This window comes from Aethalodelphis obliquidens, unplaced genomic scaffold (genome assembly GCF_003676395.1).
Source record: "Aethalodelphis obliquidens isolate GAN/ISIS:26980383/991018 unplaced genomic scaffold, ASM367639v1 scaffold53, whole genome shotgun sequence".
Taxonomy (NCBI): domain Eukaryota; kingdom Metazoa; phylum Chordata; class Mammalia; order Artiodactyla; family Delphinidae; genus Aethalodelphis; species Aethalodelphis obliquidens.
In genome coordinates, this window is record NW_020837997.1 from 3,610,326 (window position 1) to 3,631,529 (window position 21,204).

A 21,204-nucleotide genomic window follows, 5' to 3' on the forward strand; every position below is an offset into this window, starting at 1 on the left:
CACGGATGCCCCGTGTGTTTTATTGATGGATACACACACACGGGAAGGGGGAAACGAGCACCCCAACCTTGGATCCGAACCAGGCTTTCCCCCCTCCAGGCCCCTGCCGTGGAGAGGGTCGTAACTGCTGGGTCTTCTCCAAGGACACAGGGAGGAAGGTTGGGACCCCGCGTGCCCTCACCTCGCCTGGTGTGAGGGGCAGAATCGGTGCCACCCCCGGGCCTACTACCGGGGCCAGCCGTCGGTAGTGGGCAGCCGGCGCAGGGGGGGCCCAGGCCGTAGGGGCTCTGCCAGGGGCCGGGCCAGGAGCAAGGGGTAGGGGAAGGCCTTTGGAAAGTCGCCGGGGCCTCCAGGGGCCGGCGAGAGGCGCTCGGACTTGATGCTGACTGGTGGGGTGGGCGAGGAGGCACCGCGGGCTGGAGGGCCTTCCTCGCCCAGGCTGCGGCCCCCACTGCAGAGAGAGAGAGAGAGAGAGGAGCGGGGCCGTGAGCTCAGCGAGGGAAGCCATGGAAGTGGCATGGCTTGGGCAAAGATTGGGCAGGAGGACCTTGGGAAAGGAGGGGGTGGCGATCCCTCTTGGGGCCTCCAAAATAGCCGCCCATCCCCACCAGGACCAGTCGGGAGGGACTAAGTGCAGAACCGGGATTGGCCACCAGGGGTCAGCAGTGGCTGGGGCTTGGAAGACTTGGAGGAGCCCCACCCGTGAACCCGGGGTGGGAGGGAGCGTGCAAGGAGGCAGTCGGGGCACTTACCTGGGCTGGGCGGGGGTGACTGGGGGCCCATCACCCCTGGAGGGCTGCCAGGGGGCCAGGGTGGGGGGCTGCAGCAAGCCTGCGGGCGGAGGGGGGTCTCCCAGGCCATATTCTGGGGGGGGCAGGAAGAGTAAACTGAGGCCCTGACCTCAGGGAGCCCCTTGCCCAAGCCTGACCCACCCCACAGGCCAGTTTTCAGTTCTGGAGGGCGGGGGAGTGTGGACCCCCGGCAGGCAGGTGTGTGGACGCCTCCCACAGCGGGTGCATACCTGGGGGACCTGCAGGGAGGAAGGGGAAGCTCCCTAGTGGGGGTCCTGGGGTGGCAGTGGAGCACGGACTCTGCAGGCTACCATAGAGGCCTCTCTGTGGAGAGACAGGGGAAAGGAGAAACTGAGGCCCACACCCAGGCCACCCTGCCCCCACAGCCCTTCCACACCTTCCCCTCACTCACCGAGGTGCTCAGTCCCCCTCGGGCCCCAGCCAGGCCACCAGGCAGGTCTGGCCTCCTCCCATCCACTGCCAGGTACAGGGGCGGTGGTGTCTTGCTGCCAAGGTGGCTTGCCGAGAAGAGAGGGTGCGCAAGGCCTGGGGAGCAGGAGACCCCCAGAGAGAGGGCAGGTGGCCATGTCATCTAATGGAGTCTGAGGTCCAGAGTGATGCCCACAGCCAAGCAGGGCCAGAGCCAATATTCCCGCCTTGCACAGCCCCCCTGGGACCGCCACCCCTCCTCCCCCAGGGCCTATGCCCCATGCTTACCTGGGGGGCCAGCTTTAGGGGCTCCTGGACGGAAGGGGGATGGGCGGCTCTGGGCAGGCAGGGCCTCCCCAAGCCCACTGGGGTCACAGCCTGGTGGGGGCAGGGCCCCATATGCCATGTCAGGGCTGGGCATAGTGGGAGCTGCTGGCTGAGGGCAGAGAGGACAGGATTGGCTGAGGAATGTGGAAATGAGGGCATCAAGTCCAAGACAGAAAATCCCAATGAGTTCAGTCGCCAGCCTCCACCTTCCATAAGTCCTCACTACTCCTCCCTCTGGCCTAACGCCACATGGCTGGGGGAGCCTGTGTCTGCCTCTGTCGCTCCTTGACAGCTAGGCCCAGAGCTGAGGCTTCTTAATCAGCATAGGGTTGACACTGAGGGGGCTTCCCAGGGTGTTTGATGAATCAAAGAAAGGAAGGAACTGGGACTTCCCTGGTGGTGCAGTGGTTAAGAATCTGCCTACTAATGCAGGGGACACGGGTTCAAGCCCTGGTCCGGGAAGATCCCACATGCCACGGAGCAACTAAGCCCGTGTGCCGCAACTAATGAGTCTGCATGCTGCAACTACTGAAGCCCACGTGCCTAGAGCCTGAGCTCCACCTCAAGAGAAGCCACTGCAGTGAGAAGCCCACGCACCACAACAAAGAGTAGCTGCCACTCACAACTAGAGAAAGCCCGCGCACAGCAATGAAGACCCAACGCAGCCAAAAATTAAAATTAAAATTAAAAAAAAAAAAAGAAAGGAACTGTCTGCCCGTTGAACTCTTTTCCATCCTTCAAAGCCCCTGCTATAATGCCCACTTCTCCAGGAAGCCTTCTCTGCCCACCCAGGCAGAAACCTGTCCCCAAATTAAGTCTCTCTCTCAATCTCGGCCTCAGCCATTTGGACCTCAGAAGTGGGGGAAGGGCCCCATTCATGGCGGGGCAGGGAGTCACTTACATAGAGCCGGGGTCGGGGCAAGGCTGGGTCACCCCCATCACCTGCCAGCCTCCGCAGCTTCTCTCCTGGCCCCTCAATCACCTCCTCTGGCTCTAGCTCTTGTCCATCAAGGCCCACGCCCCTCCGCTTCAGTGTCTGTGGAAGGGGGAGACAAAAGGGTGACACTCCCCCCATCCTGGCCAAGGAACCTGGTTCTACGGGAGAGGGGAGGACCTATCCCATCCAGCTCTGTGGGCAGGCAGGGTGCAAGCACAGCCTGCTCCAGCCAAAAACCCCAGTGAGTTATCACCTAGTAAGTTCCAACTGTGTGTGAGAGAGGGACTGTCCTGCCCTGGGACCAGAGAGGCCCGGGTCACACAGTAGAGGCCGAGATGCACCCAGGCCTGCTGGCATTATCCTAACACTGCTTCTGAGTGTGATTCAGTTCCTCCATTCTGCACCCATGTGCAGCCTCGGAGCCTGGCGTGCAGTAGGTGCTTAATAAATGTCAGCTGACTGAGCACCTGAGGACAACTTTATAGGTTCTCCTAAGCTGCCACCCACATAGGAGCAGTGACCAGCACACTCCTGGACCCCTGCCTCTCCTGTGCCAGCTTCTCCCCACCCTCTGCCAGATTGGGGCTTCCTGGGTGCAGTCCTAGCCCGCTGCTCTCTCCAGCCCAGTGGCTTTAGCTTCCCGCCCTGGGTAAAGATGCCCGCATCCAAAGTGACAGTGATCTTGCCCATCCTGGGTCGTGGGTGTGAGGGCTGCCCAGATAATGCAGGGGCTGCTCCTGCCTCTTTCTCCTGAGGATACAGCAGCTCAAGCAAAAACAGTCCTGGGGCTTCCCTGGTGGCGTAGTGGTTGAGAGTCCACCTGCCGATGCAGGGGACACGGGTTCGTGCCCCGGTCCGGGAAGATCCCACATGCCGTGGAGCGGCTGGGCCCGTGAGCCATGGCCGCTGAGCCTGCGCGTCCGGAGCCTGTGCTCCGCAGCGGGAGAGGCCACAGCAGTGAGAGGCCCGCGTACCGCAAAAAAAAAAAAACATTCCTGGACCTCAGTGAGGTCTGTTTGCTTTGTGGTACCTTTTCTTCTCTGTGTCTGTACTCACCAAATGGGTAACAGGAGCAAATGAGATGATGTGTGTGAGGGGCACATAGTGGGGCCCTCGATGTTTTTTATTTCCACTATCCAGGAAGTTGCCCCTAAAAGGGACACTCTATTACCCCAAACCTGCTTTGACTAGCAGCAAAGCCAAATTGCAACGCTCATCTTTTGTGCAAACCAAGAGTCCCTAGGCTCTGAGTGAGCAGAGTGTGCTGGGCTTCATGAGGCCAGGGAGGTGGGTCCCAGGGGTACCTCAAGGATGTCGGTGTTGGTGCGGCTCTCGTGAGGCTCACTGTACTCTGTGTACTTCAGTAGCACACGGTCCATGTCCGTGCTGGCGTACTGGAAGAGGCGGTTGGCGCTATTGAAGATGATGAGGGCGATCTCACAGTCGCAGAGTACACTTAGCTCATAGGCCTTCTTCATCAGCCCAAACTTCCGCTTGGTAAATGTCACCTGGACCCAGGACCCACAGGCGGGGCAGGAGAAGACAAAGATTTGGGATGGTGAGAGGGGAGGTGGAGGGGCCTAATTGTTGCCTGAACATGCCTTGTGATTCCATGCCTTTGCATGTGCTGTTCTTTCTGGCTATACTACTCCTTCTCACTTCTTAACATGGCAAACTCCTATCGATGCTTCAAAACCCAGCCCAAATGTCCTCTCCTTTGGTAAGTTTACCTTGGCCTCCAGGCAGAGCCCACACTCCCTCTCTGAGCTTCCCCAGTTCTGTGTCTCTCTCTGGTCCAGCGCTTTGAGTTGGGTGTATTTGTATTGAGTTCCACCTCCCCTGTGACTGGGGCTCCAGTCATCAAGGGGAATCAGTGAATTAATCATCATGAGAATGAGTAAAGGCTACATCTCAAACTCCTGACATTGCATCAAGTCTCCTTATTCCCTTGCAGTTCTCCCAGATGGCCAGACCTTTGCCCAGGCCATGTCCCCTGCCAGGAATGCCTTTCCCCGAACCACTGGCCCACCCACTGAACTCACCTGCCGATTCCTTTGGTCCAGAATGCGTGAGATCTGAATTTTCTTCCTCCCCATTGTCCCAGGCTGGGTGGAGTGTCCTTGGTCTGGGGGTTGAGGTGGGGAGGAGAAGAGGACAGAGTAGGTGGGTGGAGAGTGGGGACAGGCACCCCAGTCTACCCCCTATCTTCCTCCTGCCCCTGCCAGGTGCTGAAAGGGAGATGATGGGGGAGATCAAGGCAGGCTGGGTCATCCCCACAGCCCACACCCTCGACCAGCCCAGGATGCAGCAAATGCTCATTGAACACTTTCAGATCAATGTTTTATAAGGAGAAGGCTGACCAAGGGGGAAAGATTGAGAGGTATGGGTGCCCCCACCTGAAGCTTTAAAGCAAAACAAGCTGGTAACTGTGGGACCTAGAGGGAGCCTGACCCCGTGTCTGTGCAGCGGGGATAACAGTGTGGTGCATTGCCCAGTGCTGCTGGAGCATAAAATGAGCTAACCCACAAAGGGCATTCAGATCTGCCTTGCAGACGGCAGGTGCTGTGTATGCACTGCTGTTATGAATACTGGCGACAGCTTAAAAGTTCTCAATAGGCCAGGTTGGAGGGCCATCCAGTGCTGGTACCCAGTGGTGCTCAGTGATCCTGAGCCTCTGAAAGTAAGCCTGGTCCACACAGCAGACACTTTTGAACTCATTCAATCCCACAATAGCCCTTTGATGAGCAAGGTTGAGGGCTGTGGTTACCAGAAAACATATATTAAAAATATATAAAACATATATTTAAAAACTGTACTGAGGGGCTTCCCTGGTGGCGCAGTGGTTGAGAGTCCGCCTGCCGATGCAGGGGACACGGGTTCGTGCCCCGGTCCGGGAAGATCCCACATGCCGCGGAGCGGCTGGGCCCGTGAGCCATGGTCACTGAGCCTGCGCGTCTGGAGCCTGTGCTCCGCAATGGGAGAGGCCACAACAGTGAGAGGCCCGCGTACCGCAAAAACACAACAACAACAAAAGAAAAACTGTACTGAGAGTGGAAAAAAGACTAGAAGGAAATGCTCAATCTGGGAGTCAACGCTGGGTGGAAATTTATGGGTGAGTTTTTTCCCGTTTTTAAAAATTGAGATGCAATTCACATAACATAAAACTCGCCATTTTAACGTGTGCAATTCAGTGGCATTTAGAGCATCCACGACGTTGTACAACCATCACATCTATCTAGTTCCAGAAAATTTTCATCCTCCCAAAAAAAGACCCCAGCCCCATTAGCAGCCACTCCCCATTCCCCTCCCCTCAGCCCCTGGCAACCACTAATCTATGTTCTCTACGGATTTGCCTGTTCTGGACACTTCGTATAAATGGAATCATACAATGTGTAGGCTTTTTGTCTTTTTTTTTTTTTTCCTTTTTGATCTTTTGAATTTTCTAACATTTCTCCCTCAGTGATTATAGATTTCTATTTTAAAAATTGTGTGTTGGGGGGGACTTCCCTGGTGGTCCAGTGGTTCAGATTCCACGCTTCCAGTGCAGCGGGCACGGATTCGATCCCTGGTCGGGGAACTAAGATCCCACATGCTGCATGGCATGGCCAAAAAATAAAAATAAAATAAAAAGTTGGGGGGAAGCATAAGAGAAACCCTATCCCTGCCCCACCATCCAGCGGGAGGAGGGGGGAATGCCCTGGAAAGACTTAAGCTTGGAACCCTCAGACTGGGGGATGGGGTGGGCCCAGGCAAACTGGAGAGAAACTCTGGACCTTCCTCGTGGGGATCTTGGATTTCCCTGGTGGGGGCCCCAAGGGTGAGAATGGGCAGCTCAGTGAGGGCAGCATGTACCCAAGACACGGTCCAGGACTTTCCCAGCAGCCCTCATGCAGGACTCCTTGGAATCAAAGAATCATGTTGCCTGTTTAGCGGCACCCACCCCACTATACAGACAGCCGCTCCATGGCCCCCGAGATCCCCTCTGCCAACTCTATGACCACACACCACTCCCCCATCCCTCCCATGTCATAGGTGGCTGAGGCCTGCCCAGGGTGAAGTGGGTCTGCTCTCAGGTCTCAGCCAGCCTCTGAACAGAAGAGCGGTCTTTAGCAAGGGAGGCCTCTCCCTCGGCCTCAGTTTGCTGTTCTGTGAATGGGGTGGGTATGAAATACAGAGTACCTGGCACAAGGCCTGGGAATGAGCTCTTGGGAAGTATAGGGAAATGTAGGTCTGTCTCTGGGAGTAGCCATACCTGCTTCCCACACCCCAGCCCGAGGGGTCTGAGCAGGGTGCCTCATCTTCCCACAGACCCAGGGCTGGAAGTATGAGATGCCCCAGTCTGTCATATGTGGCCCGCTGTGTGACCCCAGACACACCCTCCACCTTCTCTGGGTTGGGTCTCTGAGTGGTCACAGCTATGCAAATCCCAGGCCAACGAAAGCCCCCATCTCAGCCCCCCAGCTCCAGCTTGACTTGCTAAATTTAACCTCTGGGGCTAATTTTAATCCCCGGCTGGAATCAGGCTAGTTCCCACGGCTGGGGTGCGTTATCCCCGCCCTGACAGGTCCCTGGGGACAGAAGACGGGCACTGGCCGGGAGGTCTCGGTGCCAAGATGACTCAGGAAATGCCCCCAAGCCTGGGGTCCCATGGGAACATGGGACTTGGACATGAGTCTCTGGGCCTGGAAGATCAACTCTGGCCCCTTCTCAATCTGTCCCCATTTTAGACAAGGACATCCTGGCTAGGGCAGGGTTCACATAATGGGGGAGCCCCAAGAGTCAGAAGGTCAGGGGGGGTTTCTCTGAACTGAGACCCAAGAGCCAGACAGGAAGTAAGTTCCAGGCAGAAGGAGTGGCAGGTGCAAAGGCCCTCAGGAGGGAGGAGATGCATCAATAAGACTGGAGTGAGGAGGCCAGCAGGAGAGGCTGCAGAGGCAGGGCCACTCTGGGTCCTCTGAGCTGCAGGGAGGCCTGTGGGTTTTGGTCTAAGAGAAGTATACAGCCGTGGGAGGGCTTTGAGCAAGAAGGCACACGACTTTTGGGGCTTCCCTGGTGGCGCAGCGGTTGAGAGTCCGCCTGCCGATGCGGGGGACACGGGTTCGTGCCCCGGTCTGGGAAGATCCCACATGCCGCGGAGCGGCTGGGCCCGTGAGCCGTGGCCGCTGAGCCTGCGCGTCCGGAGCCTGTGCTCCACAACGGGAGAGGCCACAACAGTGAGAGGCCCGCGTACCACAAAAAAAAAAAAAAAAAAAAAAAAGAAGGCACAGGACTTTAAAAACTTGGCCATGGCTGCCATGGGAAGCAGGACAGTTGGGGGCAGGGGTAGAGATGACAGGAAACTACCGGGAGGCCAGGGCTGTGTCCCTCTGGGCAGAGACTGGGGGTGAGGCCCCCTCTGTGCTATGCCTGAATCCTGCACTTTAAGTCACTGTACTCTAGGGCTCTTTGGGTCCTCTAGAAGCCACTAGGTCCTCTGCCATCTCTGGAGCCAGGCCTGACAGGTAAAGATGGGCTCACACAGGGGTTTGAGTCTTCTGAACTTTGATGACCTTGGAGCCCCCAATCCTCACCCAGGAACCAAAGTCATCCCCTGCCCTGGTCCTTGAGGGATCCACCCAGCACAGAGCTGACCATGTCCCTTCACTGTTCAAGCACTCCTCACGGCCCCTCACTGCCCTCAGGAGGAAGGAAGCTTCAGTCCTCAGCCTGCCATTCAAGGCCCTGTCCCAGGGACTCCCCTGGTGGTCCAGCGCTTAAGACTTCGCGCTCCCCAGTGGTTAAGAATCCGCCTGCCAATGCAGGGGACAAGGGTTTGAGCCCTGGTCTGGAAGATCCCATGTGCCGTGGAGCAACTAAGCCTGTGCGCCACAACTACTGAGCCTGCGCTCTAGAGCCCATGAGCCACAGCCAACTGAGCCCGAGTGCCACACCTACTGAAGCCCACATACCTAGAGCCTGTGCTCCGCAACAAGAGGAGCCACTGCAATGAGAAGGCCGTGCACCGCAATGAAGAGTAGCCCCCGCTCGCCGCAACTAGAGAAAGCCCACGCGCGGCAATGAAGACCCCACACGGCCAAAAATAAATAAATAAATAAATAAAAAGAAAGAAAAAAATAAAAAAAAAAAAAAAAAAAAAAAAAAGACTCTGCGCTCCCAATGCAGGGGGCCTGGGTTCAATCCCTGGTCACGGAATTAGATCCTGCACACTGAAATGAAGATCCCGCGTGCTGCAACTAAGACCCGGCGCAGCCAAATAAATAAAATAAATTTTTTAAAAAGTAAGAAAGGCCCTGCCCCAATCAGCTCCTGCCCACCGTTCTCTACCTCCAACAAAATATCTCTGCCTGAAAAGCCCTTGTTGCCCCTTCTGCACCTGGCCAACTCTGATACACATTTCAGAAACCTAGCTCAAAAAAATCCATTCCTCCGTGAAGCCCTCCCTGCCCTCACTCTGGTCTCCCAGAGCCTCCATCCATCCCCTCCAGTTCTGACTCTGTGGGGCTAAGGGGGTCGTATATCCAGCTCTCTCCCTCTCCCCAAGACTGGAAGACCCTCAGGACAAGTCAGAGGGGTGACTGGGAAGATTTGGTGAAGGGAGCAGGTCAACAGGGACACATCTGAACTCCCCCCAGCTTCCCTCAACAACTTCCTCTCAGACTCCCCCAGCTGACTCCCTACCCAGAAATACACAGGCATGCAAATCCAGCCACTCAGCGTTGACCTGCCTCAGGCCCAGGTGTGAAGGGCCAGCCAAGGAATGCGGAGGCAGGCGGAAGGCCCAGGGTGTGCATATATATTTGTACTCACATGCAAATCCCCACCCCAGGCAGCAGACAGACCTGGCGGCCCCTTCTCCAGATGTTGGCGTGACCGGAACTGCTGGGGGGAGGTGATGATGCGTGCTGAATCTGCAGAGCACGAGGGGGGAGGCTGAGGTTAGGGGAGTGCTCTTCTGTGCGCATGTCCCCTCCACCCCCACCAATGTCCAGCTAGAAAGCAGAGAGCTTGTGGCATCTGCCCAGCAGAGAGGCACAGGTGGACTCATCGACCCAGGAAAGGGAAGAAGAGTCAGGAGGAATCCAAGAGGGCGTCTCAAAGGAGGAAGCATGTAGTTGGGCTTCAGTGGAAGGGCTGGATGGGGCCCTGAGCAGATGGACAGGGGAGTGGGCATTTGAAGTCAAGAGTCCAGTACCTCCCACCCCTTTCTTTGCCCCCCATACTTGGCACTTATCAAGTGCCAACCATTGTGATAAACTGACCTCAAAAGAAGTAGAAAGCTTAAGTAGACCAATGACCACAGAAGATTAGAAAAGTGACTTGAGACCTACCATTAAAAGGACAACAGGCCCCGACAGTTTTATGGTTATTTTATCAAATCTTAAAGGACAGGAAAGTGAAATGTTCTTTAAACTACCTCAGACCTTTGAAAACAATGGGAACTGCCCAAGTCATTTTATGAAGCTCTTGTAGGTCAGAACCTAAGTCTAAAAAGAGAGAAGTATTGACCACGAAAGGGGCAATGTTAGAAGCCAGGGATTTCAAGGAAGATCTCTCTGAAGAGGTGACATCTGAACTGAGACCCAAAGACCAAGAAAGACACAGCCAAGCAAAGGAAGAGTCAGTTGTGGGGAGATCTGGTGCAAGGGTGTTCCTGGCAGGGGGAACTGCAAGGGCAAAGGCTCAGAGTGATCACGAGTTTGGCATTTTGAAAAAAAGCAAAGAAATCTCTATGGCTGGACAGTGCGAGCAAGGGAGAGAGGGGAGGGGACTGGTGGTGGGGAGAGTTGTGGCACTTGGATCACATAGGTCCTTGTGGGCCACAGTGACGAGTGTGGGTTTTACTCTGAGGGCATTAGGGAGCCACAGAGAGTTTGGAGGCAGGGGAGGGTCAGGATATGATTTTACAGTTTAAATAATCCCCTTGTACTTCCATGCATTGCTGGTGGAAAAAGAAAGAAGTAGAGCCACTCTGGAAGACTGTCTGGCACCTACTAAAGCTGAACATGCATCTACCCTTTGACCCAGCAATGCTTCCCTTCAACATTCACCTAAGAGAAAAGTGTCCGTGTTTTACCAAAGGACACAGACAAGAATGTTCTCAGCAGTCTCATTTGTCAGAGCCCCAAATTGGAAACAACTCAAATGCCCTCAATGGGAGAACTGGTAAATGATTTTTGGTAGATTCTATGCAAGACTACTATACAGCACAGAAAAAGGATGCATTCCACGTCCATGCCACCACACAGGTGAATCTCCCAGACCATGTGCCAGTTCAGCAATACTGGGCTCCCTAGAGAGGACACACCATGTGATTCCATTTATATGAAGTTCCAGAACAGGCAAAACTCACCTACAGTGATGGATATGAGCACAGTGGCCACCTGGAGCAGGTACTGTGACAGGACAGCGGGAGTCCGGGGACTGGGGTGTCCTGTTCCCCGGGCCAGGACCTGGATACATAGATGTGTTCAGTTTGTGCAAATTTTTTAGCCCTACTCCAACGATTTTTGCATTTTTCTCTATGTGATTTATCTCAACCAAAAGATTTTTTTAAAAACCTCATCCCTGGGGACTTCCCTGAACGTCCAGTGGTTAAGACTCTATGTTTCCATTATAGGGGGCATGGGTTCGATCCCTGGTCTGGGAACTAAGATCTCACATGCTGTGCGTCGCGGCCAAAAAAACAAAAACCAAAACAAAACCCAAAACAAACCTTGTCCCTAGTCGTGGCTGCCATGAGAAACAGCATCTGTCTGCGCAGGAGCAAGGTGGCCGGGAGAGGCTGGGGCAGGTGTCTAGGTGGGAGATGTGGGGCCTGAACTGGGACGGGGGTTGCAGGTAGGCAGAACAGGATGGATTGTTTGGCGACCAAGGGGACAGGATGTGCTGGTGGCATATGCCTGGGGTTGGTAGGGGGCCTGGGGCCTCAGGCCTGAGCGTTGTTCTGGAGGGGGGAACTAGGGGTACAAAGGAAGATTTCATGAGTGCCTGGAGCATCATAAACCCTCTAAGGTGATACCTGTGGTCACTAAGTCCATCAACAAACACCGCTGCAGTCCTTCAGGCCATGACTGTCATCTCTCTCTACGAGGTCTCTTAGCTCCCTGGTGATGGAGATGGGGGTCTGGAAGGAATCCCACCCTCCCACTGACCCTTCACTGCTGGCCTCTCCCTGTGGAAGGACTCAGTTTTCTCACCTGTAAATGGGAGGGAGAATCCTTCTCCCACCAGCTGGGGAGGAGGGGGCAGTGGAGGGATCTATCAACCTTGGCTTCTGGCCTCCCAGAAGCCAGAAGGAAGAGGGGCCTTGGAACTGGGGATGCTGAGTCAGCGTGCCATCTTGCAAGACCACAGTGACACTTACTGTGACACGCTGGGAGACATCAGACCCCTACTTCCTCCCCCACAAAATGGGTCACAGAATCCTGATATCAAAGGCTTTGCAGTGAGGTTTGAGAGAAAAGATCAGGAAGAGTCAAGTTCCCCTTCTTGCCTCCCAGTGGGTCTTTAATGGAGGGACAAGTGGCAAAGCCACGCTGCCAGACCCTTGAGCTCAGAGGCCTCAGTTTGGTGGGGGACCCAGGCCGGCGAGGAAAGGAGAGGAGGAAAAGAGAAGTGAGAGGCAGGTGGGTGGCCTGGGGGAGATGAGGGCCCGCGGGACGCGGCGAAGCGGGGAGGGGGCACTGCTCCTGGGCCCTGCAGCAAATCAGGCCGGTGGCCCCGCCTCACGCAACCCAGGCGGTGGTTTCATCACCTGCTCCCCAAGTACCTCATTACAGGCGACAGGAAGAGCCCCTTGGAAAGTCGGGACCCCCCCTCCCCTCTCTTGAGGGCTCCAGCGGCTCCCACCCCAGCTGCTGGCGACACCCCTCCTCCCCGAGCCAGGGTCCTGGGCCGCCTCCTCCCCTGGGAGCCTGGGGAGATGGTGGCCCAGGTAGTGGGGGGGGGCACTGTGGGTGACCTAGGGGCTGGCTCAGCCCACAACAGCCCCTGGAGTCCCTCACCTGCCCTGGGGAGAAGGCGGGCTCTAGCAGTGACTACTGTGCAACCAAACTTCTCTGGGTCTCAGCTTCCTACCCCAAAAGATGGGGAGAGTCGGCGACACCTCCCTGAGTTGGGGGGCTCTCTGGAGATAATATCGCCCTCTTTCTCTATGCAGGCAGCTTTTGCCATCACTGGGCCTGACCCCTCCCAGAAGGCCTTGGGGTCACCTCTCCTCAGCCCTGGGGTGCCCAGCTCAGAGTGAGGGCCCCGGGCAGACCCAGGAAGGGTGCTGGGGACAGGGGGTCAGGGAGAAAGCTCTTTCCTCCTACGTACAGATGGGGGGGTTGGGAGATTCCCCTCGCAGGGAGACCCCCCCCAAACACATGCATCACCCCTAACACCCACATACATAAGTCCCCAAAACACATGCAGTCCACAATACATGCAGACCCCTCCCAAACCCACACGGCTTGCCAAACACACACATCCCCCAAACACACACAGAGGCCTCTGCACACGCAGATGCCCAACTACATGCAGACCCCTCAGACACACACAGAGTCCCCCAACACCTGCCGATCCCTCGAATGTACACAAACCCCCCAGTATATGCAGACGCCCCCAAACACACAACCCCCAACAACATGCAACCCTCCTAGACACACACAGAGCTCCCCAAACACATGTAGACTCCCCAAATCCATGCTAGTCCCCCATTATAAGCAGGCCCCCAGACACAGATAGGGCCTCTATCCCCTGCAGGGGTATCGCCTACCCTCTGGCTTCCTGAGGCAGGGTGGGAGCACCCCCCAGGGGAGAGATGTGTGTTCAGGGCTGGGGGTTCTGAGGGTGGGGTGTGAAGATCTCAGGGATCGCACGTACGGACACTGCATGGGGAACACAAGCTATGCTGGTGCAAGGTGGCAGGGGGTTGAGGGGATCTTCGGGGTATTCCTGGGGACTGTGGGGGTCTGAGGGTGGGGTGTGTTACCCACGTGTGGCTCTGAATCCCAGAAACCCAGAATGTTCCAGCTGGAGGAGGTCCTTTGCGGGGGTCCCTTTGTTTATAGACCTCTCTGGCACTCATGGGGAAATGGAGGTCCAGTGGGGGACCCTCAGACCCACCTCCACAGACCCCTCCCCAGGCCTGCTCCATGAGCTGAGAGGTATGATGGCCTGGCTGTGGCTATGGGCACAGCCAGATGGGGGTACCGACTCCACTGTACACTCATTGCCTGACATGCTCCAAGCCTCAGTTTCCCCATTTGTACAACGGGCCCTGGGGGCGCCTCAGGCACTCACCCACGTGTCCCTCTACTTTAGACAGGCCTCATCTACCAGCAGATTCCCAGCTCACCTTCCGCCCCTTTCCAGGCACCTGAAACACCAGCCCCAGACAGACCTGCCACTTTCCCATTGCCAGGCTTTTGCCCCCGCTGTGCCCTCTCCCCGGAACGCCCTTCTCAGACTCACCCAGGTCTGAGACGCTGCTACATGTCCTTCAAGCCTGGGCAGAAATCTCTCTTTCTAGAGGTGCTAATTTCCCCAGACCAGATTTCTCTTTCCCTGTGTCACTTAGTCCTACCAGATATTTTTGGTGCTTCTTTGTTACTTTCTTTGATGATCCTGTTGCCCCACTAAGATGTCCGTTCCACGAGGGCAAGGATGGAGCCTTCCCAATGCCCGGCACACAGTAGGTCCGCAATCACCCTTCCTTGAATGAATGAGCAAACAACTGCTTAACAAACGGAAGAAACATCAGCAACGGGTTCCGTTTTCTTTTAAATACCTCACGGTTCACAAAACAAATTTGAGGTCCCATCTGGCCCACAGGCCACCAGTTTGAGGGGGCCCCTGCTCCCCCACTCCTCTCTAAACAGCCCACAGCACGACAGCCCACTGGATGGTGCTCATGCTTCTCTCAGGCCAAGGGGCTGACCCTCTGAAGGTTCCAGTGCCTGCCGTGGAAGGAAACTATGTCCCGGGGTCATGCAGGACCTGGCTGCCCTCACTGTCCACTGAAGGTCCTGCCAGGAAGGCCATTTTCTCTGTCATGGCCACTGCAAATGGAGACGTGCCCCATCCCACCTCCCGTGGGGCTTGGGACTCCTACCCCTGGCGCTGAGAGAGACCATACATTCAGAACCCAACTCTGCTATCTCACACAGGTCAGAGCCCTCGGCCACTGAAGGCCCCCAAAGATGTCCCCTAAGCTGCGGTGGCAGCTGCAGGAACAACCCGAGGCTTCTCTTTCTTTGTTCCAAAGAAAGATCTCCCCGTAGGGCCCCAGAAATTCATCCCCAGAGGCCCAGACCTCCCAGCTTGGGAAATTAGCACATCTGTCAGAGCTGAGAGGAAGACACTCAGCCCATAGCCCAGCAGACCCAAGACGCAGCCAGTGGGGAACCCAAGATGGGGCCTTTGAGGTATCCCTGGTCCCCACTTTCTTCCCCAAGAAATGTCTGGGAGCTGACCAAGGTGCCAGGGACGCAAGGGCAGGGAGTGGACAGACCCGTCTGACCTTTCCCATTGCCCAGTCTGGTGGGGGAGACGACAGACACGTAAACTGTCAGGGACAGAGCCCTCACCAATGAAATTCTACAGGGCAGGGGTCCCCAACTCCCGGGCTGTGGACCGCTACCATTTGCAGCCTCTTAGGGACCCTGCTGCACAGCAGGAGGGGAGTGGAGGGCGAACAAGCGAAGCTTCATCTGCCGCTCCCCATCTCTCACATTACCACCTGAACCATGCCCCCTGCCCCCAGTCTGTGCAAAAATTGTCTTCCATGAAACCGGTCCCTGATGCCAAAAAGGTTGGGGACCACAGCTATAGGGGGAGGCAGTGGGGGAGGTGGCAGGGGAGGGAGCTGCTTTGGAAAGATGGGCCAGAAGGGACTTTTTGAAAAGGGGATCTCAAGGACTAGAGGACACCAGCCATGAAGGGGTGTGGGTGAGAGACTGCCTGGTGGAAGGAATGGCAGGTGCAAAGGTCCTGAGGTGGGAATGTGCTGGGTGGGTTCCAGGTGCAGGCGTGGATGGTGTTGCCAGGTATGGGTGAGCAAGGGGCATCTGGAGACAGAAGAGGGCAGGGAGGCTGCAAGGGGCCTTGGGGATCAGGGTGAAAGAGTGGGCTGTAGAGCAATGGAGAGTCATGGAGGGTGTATGAACGGGGGTGGGGGGTGGCTGCGGTGCAGTTCAGGATTTTCAGCAGACTCCGTGGCTGCTGTGGTGAGAAGTCCTTTGGGAGCAGGAGGCCAGGACAGCATCCAGTGGGAGAGGGTCGGGGCTCTGATTGTGGAAACTGGACAGAGGCAGGCCTGTGCCCACAGCAGTGACTCATTATCACAACTTGCCTGGACTGTTCCCTTCCGAGGACCCCACCTCAACCTCTGGTGAACCTGAACCTGGAGATCAGGACAGGAAAGCTGACAGGCCTGAGGCTTGCTTGGCCCCTGGCGGAGGGTGGGGTGCGGGTGGGCCTGGATGGGGCTCACAGGCACATCCACTCGGTCATAGTTTGGAGGGCCCCTCCTGTTACTGAGTGCCTGCTGTCTGCCCGGGCCCATGCTCCCCCTCATTTACACGCAGGACCAGCTTGACTCAGATAGCCCAGTGAAGCGGAGACGGCTGCCCTGTTTTATACAGGAGGAAGCAGGCTCCTTCCCAGGGCCACACGGTGGGACCCCAGATCCTCGCTCAAGCGTGGGCTTATACCACAGGGTTCTCCGGCCGTGCCCCAAATTCACCCTCGCCGACCCAGTCTGGGAAGTGGTCCTGGGCACCAGTGGGATCTGAGACACTCATTCCTGAGTTCCCTGGGGCCAGTGAGCAGCCTCACAAGCCCCCCCCCCCACAAGATGCAGGCTCAGCGAGGACCTTTGGGAGGCTGAGAAATGGGACCCAACCACTGTGTACACCCCACTCGGATTCATGGGCCTGGGCTGGGGTGACCTCTCCAACCCCACATGGGATCCCAGGAGTGTGATAAATACTCTCTGACAAATGACATCTGTCTCCAGGTGCATATGTGCCTCTAATATTCCAGAAGGTCAGACCCCCAACATGTCTATACTCATTGCATCTGAGTTGGGGTGACAAATGATTTTAATTCCCTTTCTCCTCTAATTTGCATTTTCTAGATGTCTGCCTGGTTGGGTAATGATTTAATGAAATCAATCATTAGTTGGAGATGGGAAGTAAGATCGGGCTCAAACTGCTCAGGTCACAGGGTCAGAAAGGGGTAGCGATTTGTCTGAGGTCACACAGAGAGGAGAGAGGAAGCTGGGGCACCTCACTCCTGGCTTTAGTTCTCCTAGGGGCTGAGGGGCAGCCTTGAGCCCGTCCTTTCTCTGAGGGGCCTGCGTGTTTCCACCTGGCCTCAGTCTTCCCTCCTGCAAAGTGGCAGCTTCAGACCAGATAGCGAGTTCCCAGCTCTCGCAGGTGAGACCCCAGGACCCTAAATGTCCCAAAATTCCATTCCCTGGACGCCAAGATTCACTCCTGGACTCAGACAGGTAGTGGAAGGCAGGTATGGGGACAGGAGGGAGCAAGGCTGACTTCTCCCAAAGCTCCTTTGACCTTTGAAATCAAACCCCATACACTTGTCCTTCCAAGTCTAAATACTTTTTTGAACCCCGTTTCCTTTACCCCAAGAGCCTGAAAGTTCTCATCCCCGACGCCAAAGATCCAGAGGTCCTGACCTTCCCCAGTGAGGATTCTCAGCTGGTCAGGCAGAAGGCCTCAGCTATTTCTGACTTCTTGGGTCTGCAGCTTGGGGACTGGGAATAGCCAGGGACCCCAGTTGGCAACGTCTGCTGCCCTGGACCCTGAGAGAGGCAGAGGGTGGGGACCATGACCATGAAAGTAACGCAGCCACGGGCTTGTCATGTGCTGACAACCTCGGAGGGCTGTGACTATCCTTCCTATACCCATGGCCCAGATGGGACACTGAGGCACGGGGAGGAAGTGGCCCAGGCAGCTGTGGTGCCCCACTCAGGGCTCTGGGCCCACCATCCTGCCCTCAGCCACAAAGGCATCCTGTGGGCCCAGCTGAGGCCCCACGTTCACTGCATGAGGTGCAAACCCCATGGGGTGGATGAGGGTCATGGCGGTCACAGGCACACGTGGATGTCATGCCACTTGCAGGTCTGGGGCCGCGACACACAAGGGCACACCAACAGCAGGAAGGCATGGGGTCGTGGTTGTGCACAGGGGGCTCCAGGGTGCACAAAGGGATGTGACCCAGGAAAGGGGACCACTGTAACTCACAGTCGCATACCAGGGGCTCATGGCACCACAACTTTGGACTCACAATTCCCCAACTGACACAACCCTCAGACACATGCCCTTTGGACACACAACCCCTCAGACATGACACACACTCCTTCAGACATAACTCCTAGACATGCAACCCCTGGGACACTCACCCTTTCGGACACACAACCTCTCAGAACCACAACCCTTGACCTCCCCACCCCCCGAACACAACCCTCAGACTCACACCCCTTGGACACATACCCTTTGGACACACAAATCCAGGACACATAACCTCTCAAACTCACAATCTTAGGACTGCACACCTCTTAGACACAACTCTCCCTCGTACAGCAGGACATTCGGACTTTCAAACTCAACCCAGCCCACAGATGCCATTCAAAGGACACCGCAAAAACCTCGGCCCAACGCAACACGCACCTGCTACACCTGGACCCTTGGACGCTCGCGCACCGACCTGGAGGAAGCAGCTCAGAACCCCGAGCGCCCGGCAGCCGCAGGGGCCTTCGGAGTGGGCGGCCCCGCCCCCGGGAGCTGATTGGGCGGGGCTTAAATTTGCATAGAGGGCGTGCCACGGGCTGCGACGGACGGGCACTCGGGCGTGGCCGGGTCCCGGGAGTTCTGGGGCCCGGGACTCAGACGCGGGACGACTCTGAGGTGGGGAATAGTATAATGAGGGAGGGGGGCCCGGGAGGGAGCTGGTTCAGACCTGCCAGGCTTCCCCCGATGTCAGTGGGCGACCCTGACCTGCTGAGCCTGACCCTAATTCGGACCCTGTCTGTAACCCCCTGCTATCTCCTACTCTGGACTAACTTCAACCTGAGTGAAATGTAACTCCGACCCGGGACCTGAAGCCCCAGGCACCGAGACTTTCTCGAAGTCAACCCTGACCCTTGCTCTCACCCAAATGGAGGGACTGCAGAGAGGGGCTCTGGGGTCGCTGAGGGACCTCGCCCAGCTCTGTGCCTCCTGCAGCTGAATGTGTGACCCACGTGCTTCGACAGGAGGGTAACAGACCCCTCGGTGGCTGGGCGCCCTCCTCCACTTCAAAGGTCAGCTTCCAGGACTGGACCCCCTCCCTGGGATCCCAGCACCACCCAGCACAGGTCCAGGCCCAGAGGGGGATCAAAGCAGGATTAATGAGTGAATCAAGGTGGAAAGAATTACAGGATGAAGATGACTTTTGACTGGGCAATCCTGGAGAAGCCCCCAGTCTGAAGGAGGCAGAGCTACCACATACTCCCTATCCCTGTGGGATCAGAACTGGGCCAGAGGGGTCAGGGAGGGCTTCCCCCAAAGAGGGGTGGAGCATTTATACTGGGCCTTGAAGCATGAGTAGGAGTTTGCCAGTGGTAGAAGAGGGAACAGGACTTGCAAAGGTTCAGAGAAAGAGTGCAGAACATTCTTTGGTGGGGGAAGATGAAGCCAGAGCAGTGAGTGAAAGTAGATTGAGCTGGGCACCCAAAGAGAGGCTTGGAGATGGGGGAGGGGGTCCACTGGGGCAGATGAAAGGGGAGAGCAGGTGGGTTGCAATGGCTGCCTGGTGTCCACCTTCTAACAAGACAACAGGAGGTGATTGGACCCCTGGACTCAGGGGAGAATATGTGGAGATATTAGTATGTGGGGGACACTGAAGAAGGGAACAGAGACCCTGCCTCTCCCCACACCTGTTTCCCCATCTGTGACATGGGCAGTTTGGACCCCCAGCCTGGGCATAGATTTCTCTTTGGACCAAAAAAACTAGGGTTCACACTGTGTCATAAAGGTGGGGATCAGGGTTCCTGCCTCTCCCACCCCATCTTTGCTGCCCTTCAGTGTCCAACACCAGATACTCAGGTGTCCCAAGAACACACCAGGGCCTAGGCCAGGTTGGGGGCTTCTGCCTGGGCTCAAAGGCACAGAACAAGGCTTGGGGAGTGTGGAGGTGGCTGGGGAGGCCTGGGGCCCTCGAGAGCTGCTCTGTTTACCCAAGACCGCCTGCCTGCCTCTTACGCAACAAGCAGGCTCTGGTTACGTGAGGGCGGCAGCTGGAGCAGCTCTAGGAGCAGCCCGGGCTGGGCCAGCTGGGGCTGCCCACTATGGGCCACACCTCTTGCCCCCTCACCACTGGGGCTTGCTCCTGTGTTCTTGCCCCTGCCACGTTGTCTCCTTCCACCACTCATGGTGGAAACACCCTTCCCATTCCGGTCCATACCATCTTCTATCATTCACACCGTTTCCTATAATGGCTCCTTCTTTCTGCCTTTACCCCTGTTCCTGTCCTATACCCTCCCCCATCGCTGGCTGTGTTACCCCATGTGGACCCACACCCCCCACTGGGCCAATCAAAAGTCTCGACCTCAGTCTTCTCAGATGAGGAGACACTCTTAGGTGCTGGAGTAAGAGGTTGGGGGGTTGAAAAGGAGATTTCGGGGGAGAAGGGAATGGAAAAGGCCAGAGAGGAAGATCTGGGAAAGGGGCCTGGAAGACGGGGAAGGTGGAGACAGGGATGGGAAGGTAAGGAGGTGTAGAAGCTGTTCCCCACAAGTCCCCCTCTCCAGATCCTCTCCCAGAATGTCAACAGGGGAAGCCTTTGAAGGATCCTCCATGGCAAGGACAGTGTGGTCCAGTGGGTAGGGCTTCAGGGTTCGAGGACCCTGGGTTCCCATCCCAGCTCTGACTCCCACTCGCTGTGTGACCTCAGGCCAGTCACTTCACCCCTCTGAGCCTGTTTGCTCATGTGAAAAATGGGGACAATAGTAGTCTCTCCTCTGGGGGGGGAGAAGCGTTTCAAGGTCGGCCTCCAATGCCCCCTCCTCCTCCAAAAGCCTTACCTATCCCCCCTCCCATCTGTTGTTCTGACACCCCCATCCCTCCTTCTACCTGAGCGCTGACCCCGTGGTTTAGAAATGTCTCTGTCCAGCTCTGTCTCCCGGAGCCTGGGCCGTGTGTTGTGGTAGCACAAAAGGGGTGTTTCCATGGGTTTCTTGAAGAACTGGAGTCCTGGAGAGGGTCTGAGTAGCGTAGGGGCATGCGGACCAATCTTGGGGCATCCAGAGGCCTTGCTGGGTGATGAGGCAGGGGCCAGGAAAGGGCTTCCCAGGGTCAGGACCCTCAGAGTACACAGCAGGCCTGAAATAAAAACTAGGACTTGGGGCTTCCCTGGTGGCACAGTGTTTGAGAGTCCGCCTGCCGATGCAGGGGACACGGGTTCGTGCCCCGGTCCGGGAAGATCCCACATGCCGCGGAGTGGCTGGGCCCGTGAGCCATGGGCGCTGAGCCTGCGCGTCTGGAGCCTGTACTCCGCAACGGGAGAGGCCACAACAGTGAGAGGCCCGCGTACCGCAAAACAAAACAAAAAACCAGGGGCTAAGAACAAAAAGCCAAAACTCAAGTCTGATTCCCATCCTGACCACTGTGGACCAACTGGAGACAAGTCACCGCCCTCCCGGGCCTCCTTTTACTCCATCCACAAATTTGAAGG

At 56.6% G+C, this 21,204-nt stretch overlaps 2 protein-coding genes across 2 annotated transcripts in view; both read right to left on the bottom strand.

Moving 5' to 3' along the window:
* MEF2B (myocyte enhancer factor 2B) overlaps window positions 1-21,204 on the bottom strand; it is a 23,610-nt gene continuing 2,406 nt past the window's right edge. The window contains exons 2-13 of the mRNA XM_027084803.1: window positions 20,604-20,852; window positions 18,162-18,393; window positions 10,835-10,934; window positions 9,292-9,392; window positions 4,527-4,609; window positions 3,789-3,992; window positions 2,449-2,583; window positions 1,509-1,656; window positions 1,204-1,337; window positions 1,022-1,115; window positions 753-864; window positions 1-451 (exon numbers count right to left, since the gene is read on the bottom strand). Of these exons, the coding sequence (XP_026940604.1) occupies window positions 226-451; window positions 753-864; window positions 1,022-1,115; window positions 1,204-1,337; window positions 1,509-1,656; window positions 2,449-2,583; window positions 3,789-3,992; window positions 4,527-4,609; window positions 9,292-9,392; window positions 10,835-10,934; window positions 18,162-18,393; window positions 20,604-20,753 (1,719 nt within the window). The 5' untranslated portion in view covers window positions 20,754-20,852 and the 3' untranslated portion in view covers window positions 1-225. The remainder of the gene's footprint in view (window positions 452-752; window positions 865-1,021; window positions 1,116-1,203; window positions 1,338-1,508; window positions 1,657-2,448; window positions 2,584-3,788; window positions 3,993-4,526; window positions 4,610-9,291; window positions 9,393-10,834; window positions 10,935-18,161; window positions 18,394-20,603; window positions 20,853-21,204) is intronic.
* BORCS8 (BLOC-1 related complex subunit 8) overlaps window positions 10,835-21,204 on the bottom strand; it is a 26,855-nt gene continuing 16,485 nt past the window's right edge. Inside the window, exon 8 of the mRNA XM_027084813.1 lies at window positions 10,835-10,934. The gene's annotated coding sequence lies outside the window, so the exon portion shown is untranslated. The remainder of the gene's footprint in view (window positions 10,935-21,204) is intronic.